We start from the raw sequence: 12,122 nt of genomic DNA on the forward strand, positions 1-12,122 counted from the left end.
ATAAACTAACTCTTCTATTATGTTTTAGTTTGTTTAGATGGGTCTGTTTAAATTCCATATAGGTAAATAAATTGCAATTGATTAGCAACAATGCCCCCTGGTGGACATGTAGAGACATGCAAAGGGTCCGGGTAAAAAACAAAAGCAACATGAACAGCTTCATCGTTGGTATCTGTTGGCTAAAAATGCTTTATTTTGTAACCCGAAGGTTTTTTGCCATGACATTAACAAAAACTAAAAGTTATGCTTACAAACTTACATGTTGTCTAAAAAACTGTTGCTTAGCAACCAATCGTCAAAACAATCGTTGCGCCATCCAAATAGGAGCAAACAGGACCAAGAACTGTATTATTTTAGCTGGCTAATGTGAAGGGTTTTGTTTATTGCTTTCCATTATTTCTATTTTTTTTTTTTTATTTAGTCCCAAATAAATCTAAATAGTTATAAATGGCAGGGAAGAAGAAAGAGGCGACCCTACAGGTTGGATACAGGCCTAGAAAACATATTGTTTTGTTAGCTTTACATCTTCCACCACTCCTGCTATTATTTAATTAACTTTTTTTTTTCTTTTTTCTTTTTTTAGGTTTTTTAATGCATTATTATTTTTTTCTTTCAGGCATCTGTTACAAGCCAAGAACAATGGGAGGAGATGCTTACTATAAAAGGTTTAACAGGTGAGCGTTAAATTGTTGTTTTCTTTCATTTGTTTTACTTTATCTTCCCCTTCCTGTCTTTAAAATGTACAGCACTGTATTTATATCAGCGATGTTTAGCAGGACTATATCTAAAATGAATTGATTGCTGCACAGTGAGAGAAGTGGATCATTGATAATATGTGTTGTATTCTGCTGCCTCCTTGTGTTCGTTCTCATAACTGCAGAAGGAATCGACGTATTAATCTAAAGTTTTTTATCTCTGTCATAGAAACGAAAAAAAAAACTATTTACACACATATTAGAGATATTTAAAAAGTCTCTTAATGTTTCAGTTATTGCATTTTATTTTATTAGAATTTCACATTTGCATTAGACAAGTATTTTAAGGAAAAATATCCCTTTTAAGATGTTTTTTTTTATTTTAAGAAAACTGCAAACTGTAGTATTAAAGGTTCCTTTATTTATTTATTTTTTGTTTATACTTAACACTGTTTAAATTTATTTATTTTTCTTGGAAATTCCAATAACTATGCTAATGAAATTTCTGTTTACCATCAGTAAAAATTTAATTGTCTGTGTTTACATAAACGCGCAGTGTCTCTGTTTTGCTTACAGTTGTGGATGTTTACCAGCAGTGGTGCGGTCCCTGTCAAGCTGTGGTCAGTCTCCTGAAAAAAATAAAGAATGAATTGAGTGATGATCTTCTTCATTTTGCCACCGTAAGCTCTGTTTTAGGTTTTAATTTTACATTATCTAAAGTAGAAGGCAGCACTTACTGAGAAGCAGTATTTTAACTGTGTGTGTCTGTGTGTTTGTGTGTGTGCAGGCTGAAGCTGACAGTATTGATGCCCTGGAGAAGTACAGAGGAAAATGTGAACCCACCTTCCTTTTCATTGGAGTCAGTCTGTTTCTATTCCTTATGATTGCATGTTAAAAAGAACTCACTACATCTTTTTGCAATAATGTATTTTTTATAAAATGATTCCCCCCAAATAATTCCTCCTAAGTCTGGTAAAAGTATTCATTTTGATATGTACTTTATATCACTGTTTGGTTTTTAATGTATTTATTAGTCTTACTAAAGTTGTGAATTGACTTACCAAGCACTGTGACTGTTTTTGTTTAGGTTTTATTAACTAATTCCCCATTTCTTCTCCTTGATCAGAATCCCTTGTCTTTTTGTTTGATAAACTGATGAATATTTACTCCACATGTATGTGGCTTTCTGCATAGACTATGTAAGAGTTTACTATTTCCTTGTTTAGTTCGATTAGTCTTTAGGCCAAAGTCAACAGAGGTTTTAGAAATGTGTAAAAGAAATTATCAGAATGGTTCAGTTTGAGTTGTATGAACAGGGCGGGGAGCTGGTGGCTGTGCTGCGAGGTGCCAATGCTCCGATGCTCCAGAAGATGATAGTGGAGGAGCTAGCTAAAGAAAAGCTGATCCTAGAACAAGGCAGGGAGCGCAAAGTGGTGAGTAGTGATACATTAATATTTACTGCAGCACTGCTGCTTAACACAACAATGTTTAACTTCTGATCCAAGTATTAGCTTAATTTCAGATATATTAAATGATGCTCTGTGTAGGTTGCCATTTTTAAAATTGTAACCGTAGGGGTTCGGATATGTTGCTGAATGGATCATGTGACCCAGAGCAGTGCTTTACTGCAGTCTGAGCTCCCCTTAAACACAGGAGCTGACAAAGCTGAAGGTTTTTATTAGATATACTCAGATAAAAGTTATTAGGTGTCAGATATGACATCTGATCAGACATATTCTTGGTTCTGTAGATGTAGGATTTAATCTTTAGGGGTGAATTTTCCCTTGTCTTTGACAGTTACTCCATGACTTTTCAGTCTGCTGATCCAAAGTGGTCCAAAACATTGAGAGGTACTGTTAGTTTTTGCCACACTTCAGTGTTGCCAGTTGCTCTTAGGAAGTCTAGCACCTCTACTGGCTACAGGTTACTCAGCATCACTTTAAAGGGCTTTATAATAAAGAGCCGTGGAAATTAGACACCATAAAATCATGTTTCATAAATTATTCCTAATCCTCCTTTACATTGATTTTGGAAGCAAAGAGGTCACTTTAAAACAAATTTAGTTGCACACTTTTTAAATGAACTTTGATCTCAAAAAGTGTTCTCATTCTAAATATGCAGAATGAATGTATTACTTAAATAATTAAATAATTTGCTGTGGAGCTCTGGTGGAATTAACAGCTTCAACAGCAACCTCATGCCATGTTTACATAGGCCTTTGTAAAAAAAAAAATGCCTTCATTTACAGTTATTCCGTCACCTGCCCCACTGTGACCCTGATGGATAAAACAGGAGAAGATAAATAGATGTTTCCTCTGTCAGTAGAAAACTTCTGCTGATGTCTCTGGATCACATTGAATCAATAACCATTCTCTCTAAACTATCCTCCTAAATGTTTGATTCTGTTGATTGAGTTAAAGTAGCATGACAGACTCTGCTACACTGCAAAAACAATCTAGAAATAAGTAAACATTTCTTAAATTAAGTATATTTACCCTTAATTTGAGCAAGTAAATAAGATGAGTTGCCAATGGAATTAGTTTTTTCTCTTAAAATAAGATAATAATTTTAATTTGCACCTGAAATTAGACAATACAACTGTTTTTTTTCTTATTTTAAATGTAAATTGTCTTTTTCCATTGGCAAAGTGTCTCACCTACTCAATTCAAGAAAAAAATGAATTTATTTTAAGAAAAAATGACTTGTCTAGATTATCTTTTTTTCCAGTGTAGGAATAGCGCAAAACAGCAGAATAATTGCAGTGTGGTCAAACCCTCACCATTTATTAAAAAGGTATAATTTATACAGAAAATGAATGAAACCTGTACAATCTCTTGTATTTCAGGGAATTCTTTTGTTGCAAGCATTTTACTAACACATCCGTATTACCCGCCCCCAGCCGTGCGATACAGGCAAACGTTGGTCCCTATAGAGTGTTTTTAAATTCTTGAACAGGCTGCCGGTTTGTTAAGTGTCTACTGTTGTTGCTTTCAGCTACAGAAGAGAATAACTGTGCAGAGTTACAAGCCTGAGCACCAATGAAAGGATGTATTAAAAATGTTGGAGGAATTGCAATAAACAGACTAACAAACCTGTCAGCAGCAGTAGAGTTACTGATGTGATAACTGATGTTTTGATTCTGTTTTTATCATGCTTTTATTGTGTAAAATGTTCTCAGATACGAAGACATACTGCCTTACTTATTTAATAAGTTAATTATCATCGAGTAGAGGAAATGGCACAGGATAACCTTTGCAAGTGTTTCACATTTGCTTAAATGTATTTGTTTCTAATTAAGTTGCTAACTAAGTGATATCATAATATTTCACCTTTTTCAAGGAAAATTTTCCACTTCACCTTTTTACTAAAGGAGATCATGATATTATGATATACTGCGTGAGTGCCTTAAGTACCAAGCATGAAGTTAGAAATGTAAATCTAAAGACAGTATGCAGTTTCAAAGTCATGTTTTCTGATTTACCACAGAAAGGACTGTTATTTTATTGTTTATGATCAATGTACCTATTGGGTTTCATCATATTCCACCAAAATCACACAAGGACTGTTTATTTGATTCATATAAATGCATTTAAAAGGGAACAAGCTGTTCTTAAGTCTGAGTGGATTTAATCAGTTTGTGTTTTTTAGTTGAAAGATGAGGGTTTGCTGGATGAAGAGGAGAAAGAGGAGAAGCTTCAGCAGCAAGAAAATGAAGAAAGTATAATTGGTACAGTGGAAACATGCTTTTGACAGTTCATCTCTTTAGCCTGCAGTTATTTGGTCAGATCTCTTTTTACTGTAATGGCATCTTTGCTGTGTTGTTTAGAATTTAAACAGCAATAATGATCATCAATCAAACTCTCCTCTCTTTCCATGAAAGTTCCTGCCAGTAAATCCTACACAGTTGCCATCATTAAGCCTGACGCAGTTGCTCATGGCAAGGCAAATGAGATCATTATGAAGGTACAGAGGGATTAACCATGTTCACACTCCAAGAAGACAAGATTTTCTCAAGCCTTCCTGCTGGCATTCATCTATTATGTCTGTGCATCTCCTTCTGGATAGATCCAAGATGCTGGGTTTGAGATCTTTGCACACGAGGAACGAACTCTGTCTGAGGCTGAGGCTCGAGATTTTTACCAACACAAAGCAGCAGAGGTATGTTGTAATGGCTGACATTATGAGAGCAGTGGGGGAGAAAAGCACATACATCATCTCACATGTCAATGTCAAGCCCAATCCAAGTGGAGGAAAACTGATGATGTGGTTAAATGTTTGCTCCGTTTTCTAAATCAACATACCAATGTGAGAGCAAAGCATACCCATGCAACACATTTGACACCCATCTGTGTTTCCTCAAAGGCTTAAAATAGAGCGGCTGAGTAAGCAAAGCTTTTTCGCTTATTGTGCTGTTTGTTGCAAGACCAAACTGAGATTCAGCCAAGCCGTGTTCATAGGGATGGTTTGTAAGGTGAAGCAGCCTTGTTCAATAAATAAGAACCAACATATTTTTTTTGTTGTTGTTGTTTTTAGTTACTTTTTCGAAGTAGAGATAAAAAAAAATGTCTTCCAGGTTGAAAATTTCTACAGTGTCTTGCTAAAGCTTTCGTACTCCTCGGCCTTTTTCTCACATTTGTTTCTTATTTTTCAAAAACCAACACGCAGAAGCAAATAGCTGCCAGGTTTGTTTGTTTTACTATAAAAAATGTAAAAGTTTGATGTGCTTTTCTGTTTCTGCCCCATATGACTGATTACTTTGTAAAAACACCTTTTATTTTTACATCTGCAAGTTTGTATGAGTATGTCTCTAGGGACTAAGATATGCTAGCTTTCCTCTTTGCAAAGTAACTTTAACAAAACAAGATTGGATGAAGAGCATCTACGTACATCAATTTTCAAGCTCTGCTACAGATTCTCTGTTTAATTTAGGTCTGCTTTTTGACCAGGCCATTCTAACATAACTATGCTTCAATCTAAACCATTCCACTGTGTCTCTGGCTGTATGTTAAGGTTTATTGTCCTGCTAGATGATCTCCCAACCAAGTCTCAAGTCATTTGGCGTCTAACAGGTTTTCATCCAGGTCAGCTCTGTGTTGAACTCCAGTCATCTTCCCCTTAAAACCCTGACAGTTGCTCTGTCCCTCCTGAAGGAAAGAATCCCCACAGCATGATGCTGCCATTAATGTTTCAGCCAGGTTGATGAGTAGTTATAGGTTTTCTCCTAGACATAATGCTTGCTTGTTATCTAAATACTCTGGTTCTGTTAGCAGAACGTCTTCTTCTGAATGCTGGCTGTGCAGAACTATTTGTTTTTCTGTCGACAAATTCTCCCATGGGCCCTGAAATCCAATAAAATAATTAAGAAAGTTTTATAAATGTTGTAAATGTGTTTGTTCTGCTTTATTTCAGCCTTACTTTGAGGACTTGGTGCAGTTTATGTCCAGTGGTCCCTCGCATATTCTGGTGCTTTCTCAAATAGAGGGGACAACCAATATCATCCCTGCATGGCGTGAGTTCATTGGCCCGGCAGATATAGAGGAGGCCAGGAGAGAAAAGCCAGAAAGGTCAGTTGGAAGATATTCTACATATTAGACATTTGGAGAAGGGAAAAAATGCAAAAAATAAAGCCGAATCTTCCGTCTGTAGAAAAAAAACAATTTGTGCATCTTTTACTGCAATGTTGATAAGAATATTTGGAAAAGGTGCCAGTTCTGAGTCTGGAGCTGGGAATGAACAGCATATTCTCGCCTGCTTGATCAGACACACCCAAAAATTATGCTTCTCTTTGGTTGAGCACCAGCCGAGCATCCATCTGGTCCTCTCTTCTTCCTCCCCCACCCAACTTCCTGCAGCTTGCGGGCGCAATACGGCACAGAGACGCTGTTCAACGCAGTACATGGCAGCGAGGACAGCGACCAGGCCAGCAGGGAGCTCGCCTTCTTTTTCCCCAACTTTAGGACGGCCTCCGAAGCAGAGCAGGATGGGGAGGAAGAGCATGTGGAGAGGACGCTGGCTCTTATCCGGCCTGACGTTGCCAGGGAGAACAGAGGTGGGGCTCAAGCCAAAGGCACAATCACAAATGCTCCAGAGCGGGAGTGCAAACATATCTAAAGTTTCTCTTTAACATGAAAGGGCTGGGATGAATTATCAACACAAAGCTTTTGAGTCTCTTCACCTTTAACACCTTTTGTCTTCATCAAACCGGTGTTTTATCAAGTTTGCTAAAATAATTACAATACGGCACTACTTTAAACCTATAGTTGAGGGCAAGGTCAGCATCAAAGGGAGCAGAAGCCCATGGAAACCCTGGAGAAGCTGCAGAGAGCTAAAGCTCAGGAGGAGGAATCTGATGACAACAAACCATTAATAATCTGAACACAATTTGACTAAGTTTGAGGTGTTTTGCAATGAAAAACTAACCATTATCATTTCCTTTGTGCATTACTTTTTACCTATGAAATCCAACTTTTTTAAATTTGAGGTTGAAAGGTTTAAGGGGTATAATTTTTTGTTGCACTTCTAATAATCAAAACATTGACTGCTGCACCTAACATAACAGGAATGACTCTGCAGTTCTTATTGGTCAAAATATGCCTGTTATCTTACAGATGAGATCTTGGCTCAGATTCACAAGGCAGGCTTCACAGTTGCCCTCCAAAAGGAGGTGATGCTGACAGAGGAGCAGGTCAGACAGTTTTACTTCCAGCATGTGGATAAAGACTACTTTCCTGCCCTTCTACAAAACATGAGGAGGTAAATTCGACCTGTTCTTCTATGGATCCAAATATCTAAAGCAAACATTTGATCAACATCTCTGTAATTACAGCGGACCGGTTCTTGCTTTAGCTTTGGCCAGAGAAGGGGCTGTCCATCACTGGAAGAACATCCTCGGCCCTCCTGACCTTCACAAAGCCAAAGAGGAGGATCCTGAGTGGTTGGTCATGCCTTCTCCTCCTGATTCAATAGTTAAAAAGAGAGTAGAGGGTCACTGCAGCATGATTACCTGCAGAAATGCACTGTAGGTTTTCACTGTGACAGCTTGTTAAATAAGGCATCTCTTTTGACCTGTCCTGTTATCAGAACCAGATAAAACTCAGACATTTTACATCCGCTGTGCCACAATTGCCCCAGAGAAAGAAATCGGTTGCATAATAACTTAATTTCCAATAGCTTTGCTATTACACTACAAAACAGTTTATCGGTTTTTATTATTGTCTCTTTTCCCACCTGGAAAAAGCAATATATTCCCTCCAGCTTCAGTGATTTTTCTGAGGATGTTTTTTTTTTCTTCTTTTCAATGTGAAAATGACCACATGGTTCAGGATAGGATGAACAGATGTGAATAGAAATGCAGAAAATGACCCACATTTGAAACAATGTTTGATTTGCTGCATCTTCTTGGAAAATTTTGGAAACATCAAGTGTTTATATTTCTTATTATTATATGCAGAAATGTTATAATATAAAATATTATAGAAATATTAGAATATTTCTGCATGGGGGAAATCTAACCGTTTGCTCAAACCTATGCCTTCAATAATACCCATGCACATTTTTTTTCGTACATTTCGTCACATTATAGAAACAAAATAAAAGTATTTTATGTAAATGGCCAACACAAGGTAGAATATATAGTTTTAAAATTTTTTCTCATAAGGCATTAAAATATAATCAGTAGATTCTATTTTATGTATAGATAACATACGCCCAAATTAAATCCAGTGTTGCCAAATGGCCTCACATTTTGTAATAAATGAGTTAGACAAGGTGGTGGTAGCGTCATGCTATGGGGATGCTTTTGTATAGCATGATGAACTGGATTAATTAAAAGGAAATCCTGGAAAAGAAAAAAAAAAGTTCAAAGGCTTCAAAAAAGATCTAAGACTAAAGAGGTGTGGTTTGAACTAAAACGATTTAGATCCAAGCATATTTAGGTGATAGAAGCTTGAGCTTTATTACTAAAATGTTTCAAACTGTTTACCTTCATGGTTATACACTACTTTGTGTTAGTCTATTGTTATAAGCTTAATGTTTTTTTAAAGACATGATTCAACAGGTATAGTTACTTTTGCAAATTGTTGAAGTCAAACCTCTATCTCCCTCCCACACAGTCTAAGGGCCCAGTTTGCAGCGGAGAACGCGCCCATAAACCAGCTTCATGGCAGTGCAAACCCTGAGGAAGCAGAAAGAGAGCTCAGCTTCTTCTTTCCTAAACAAAGGACGCTGGCAGTCATCAAACCCGATGCTCTGGAGGAGCACAGAGGTTCTCCTTGTACTTTCAGCACAACTGAGCAGGTTTGATTTTCTTTCCTTTTTGTTTATTTCCGTTTTATTTTCTCAACACTCACAGATACGATTTTGGAAGAGATCCGTGGAAGAGGCTTCACCGTAGAGCAGCTGAAGGAGACTGTGCTGTCAAGGGAAATGGCTGAGGAGTTTTACAAAGAGCACAGGGAGAAGCCTTTCTTCATCCAGCTGGTGGATTTTATGTGTCGGTTGGTTTGTCACCACACACGAACCCAGGGGCATTGCAAACACTCTGACTTCTTTTTCCACTGCCAGTCTCAACTTCAATTTATACTGTGATATTGGAAGCTAGGAGTCAAGGCAGCCTCAGGCCAAAGGCATAGAAGTCAATCTCAGTTTCATTTTTTGTTGGACATTATGTCCAGTTTCTAGCCCTACCTTACATTCTGATCAGTCCTTAGTGCTGGTAAAGGAGAGGCTGTTCACATCAGGCTCAGGCTGTGGGTTAAACAGTATGAGCTTAGATTGAATTCTCGTATCCCTCAGATTATGTGAGCTTTGATGTAAACGGAAACCTTTATTCATAAGCAGCCACAGTTCGGGAGGCTGAGTTTGAAACATTGGCTGATATGGAAATCTTATAAAAGCGATAAACTATAATAAATGTCATAGGTTAGACATTTAAAAGAAATATATAAAAAAAAAACATGTGCATTGCTTTGATTTAAAACAGAAAAGCAACAAGTATCCACAGTGTTCAGAAAAAGGTAAAATTAAGAAAACATACTAAACTTAAACTGATGTTAACTTGACAGCCAGGCAGCTGCTTAACAGACATATTGCAGGTAGATCGCTTAAAAAAGCATCATGTTAATTAGGGGGATGACTGAGGCTCCTTTGGTTTCCTCATTATGTGTTTTGCTGATTGAAAATATTTCCTGTCAGCAAAAACCTTCATATCCTTAAAAACCTTCATAATCCTCCATACTTTTCGAATGTCCAGCTATGAGCTTAACTTCCATTTATGAGTTCAAACTTAATATTTAAACCTGAAATAAAAGCTGTAGTTTTGAAGTTCTCCTTTGTACCAGTGAGGTGATTCCTTAGCTTATTTATGTATGGAGTTACTTTTGCATGACATAATTGCTATGTTACACGACAGTCCAAATTGCTTCGGTCACCTAATATTTCATATATGTTGTGAAAAAAATCAGCTAGACTACCTTAGATTACTTTGAAACAAGCCTTTTAACTATTTTTCTATTGTTAGAATTTTGTTTTTCTCTTCATTTCAAACTTCTTGTTCCTATTTTATTAAACAAATATTTGAAAGATAAACACTACTTTAATCTTTGGGCTCTAGAACCAACAAGGTGATTCACAAAGAGCTTTTTGCCAACAATGCATACGCTGAAGGAAGCTGCACATCTCAGGGACTGTTTAAGTTATTGCTCTTTTTTTTGCTCCTATTTTTTACTTTAAAACATGATACATGCCTTAAGCTTGATTTATGTAGTTATAAACAATTCTAATATTGTCCCCTTTTCTGTCTGCTGTAATCTTAATTGGGCAGTCATAACCTAACCTGCAGTTATCAGGATTAGGTGCGACAGACGAGTGAAAATGAAGCTAAAGTTCAAAGGAAATGTTAAAAAGACCTTAAGAAAGTCTGGAGGAAATTATTATGAAGAAAATTTTAAAATATCTGAAGAAAGATTGCTTGGCTGAAAATGAAAACATGCTAAAATTAGTAATGTTTATATATTCTAAAACAAATCACAATAAAGAGCTAAAAAAAAAAAGACAATTTATTTTCTTTCATGAATTTTCTGTTTCTCATAGTGGGCCCTGCATGATGCTCATTTTGACTAAGGAGAACGCAGTGGAGGAGTGGAGGGCCATGATGGGCCCCAGCGATCCCGACAAAGCTAAGGAAATATCCCCGCAGTCTCTGAGGGCGCGCTTTGCTGCTGATATCCTCCACAACTCAGTGCATGGGTCCTCCAATGAGCAGCACGCAGAGGAGAAGATCCAGTTCATCTTTGGTGACATCAGCACAGATGCAGCTTCCGCCTCAGAGAAACTAGCAGAACCATCTTAGGTATCCTGGTATGAGCCATTCTTTATTTCTATCTCAGGCATTACAAAGCATTTACACTCGGTGGGTTGTGTGCTTGATGTTAACAAGCAAGGGTTGTTAACGTCATTAATGTTTTTATTTGATGAAATAATTTTGTAAATTTAACTTTAAAGTTAAAATGTCTTTATTTCAGCTGAAGAGTTCTGAAGAAAGAACAAACAAAAACCATTGAGATCTACAACTGAGGAAGCCTCTACTAAATAAGGTCAGCATGGAGGTACCAAGCATGAACGACGTCTGAAAAGCTTCTCAATGGGTTAGAATAAAAAAACTGAAATAAAGAAAATGGATATCAATTAAATTTGTCCTTTTTTTTTCCATTTAGCAAGATAACCTTCTTGTTATAACAAATTAAATTTAAGCCTTTTCTCAGCAATCACTGTACTTCACCTTGGTACCTTTGCTGTTAAATATTAAAATGGTCCCCTAAAGGCAGGCAGGAAATGGCTTAATGAGAAAAACAGCCCCCTCTCAATTTCTCATCTAATTAAACAAGTAGAGCTAACAGGAACAGCCAGGGCTATTAGGTGTTGATTATGAAAAAGGCCAGACTGCGAGTCAGAGGAATAAAGCCGGTTTATTTAGGTCAGGTTCTGGTAAAACTGTGTATATGTCTCTGTTTCTAAGACCATTTAACGCTTTAAAGAATGAGACCAAAAAAGGACATTATTTCCTTTGTTGTATTTCATCTGCATTTTTTTTTCTGGCATTTTTTAAACACAATTTGGTTTGGATGTTGCATTAAGGTCTGAGGAACTGAAATCACTTTAAACATGATTAAAAATGATATGCATTAAAAGCCCATCATCCCAAACAATCACTTGAATAACTAACGTATTAATAGCTCCTTCTGTTGCAAACAATGCTATGCGAGCTATGGCCATCATACCTACCGGAGATAAATATCCTGTAAAGCTGGAGTCACGAACATGGTGCCAGTTGGGCACCAAAGGATCACAGGAGGTGCTCCCCGCATCTCCTGAATGACTCACAACTGGGCTATGTTTGGAATTTTATTCTATTCCATGGCTTTTTTTTTA

The 12,122-nt window shown here is 36.9% G+C and overlaps 1 protein-coding gene across 1 annotated transcript; it reads left to right on the top strand.

Annotated features, from left to right (window-relative positions):
* Nucleotides 1-300: 300 nt before the first annotated feature.
* On the top strand, nt 301-11,372 carry nme9 (NME/NM23 family member 9). Its single transcript, XM_038268165.1, has 16 exons — nt 301-480; nt 617-674; nt 1,272-1,375; nt 1,483-1,554; nt 2,012-2,128; nt 4,344-4,422; nt 4,576-4,658; nt 4,761-4,853; nt 6,105-6,259; nt 6,548-6,744; nt 7,304-7,448; nt 7,522-7,629; nt 8,807-8,958; nt 9,046-9,190; nt 10,785-11,051; nt 11,216-11,372. The coding sequence occupies exons 1-15, from the start codon at nt 448-450 to the stop codon at nt 11,041-11,043; spliced, it is 1,800 nt and encodes a 599-aa protein (XP_038124093.1). The 5' UTR covers nt 301-447; the 3' UTR covers nt 11,044-11,051; nt 11,216-11,372.
* The last annotated feature ends 750 nt before the right edge of the window (nt 11,373-12,122 follow it).

This window comes from Cyprinodon tularosa, unplaced genomic scaffold (genome assembly GCF_016077235.1).
Source record: "Cyprinodon tularosa strain WSP-4 unplaced genomic scaffold, ASM1607723v1 ctg695, whole genome shotgun sequence".
Classification (NCBI taxonomy): domain Eukaryota; kingdom Metazoa; phylum Chordata; class Actinopteri; order Cyprinodontiformes; family Cyprinodontidae; genus Cyprinodon; species Cyprinodon tularosa.

Coding starts and splice junctions, on each gene's coding strand:
- nme9 (XM_038268165.1), top strand. CDS start 448: ATGGCAGGGAAGAAGAAAGAGGCGACCCTACAG. Junction 6,260..6,547: donor AGGAGAGAAAAGCCAGAAAG/GTCAGTTGGAAG, acceptor AACTTCCTGCAG/CTTGCGGGCGCAATACGGCA. Junction 7,630..8,806: donor AAAGAGGAGGATCCTGAGTG/GTTGGTCATGCC, acceptor CCTCCCACACAG/TCTAAGGGCCCAGTTTGCAG.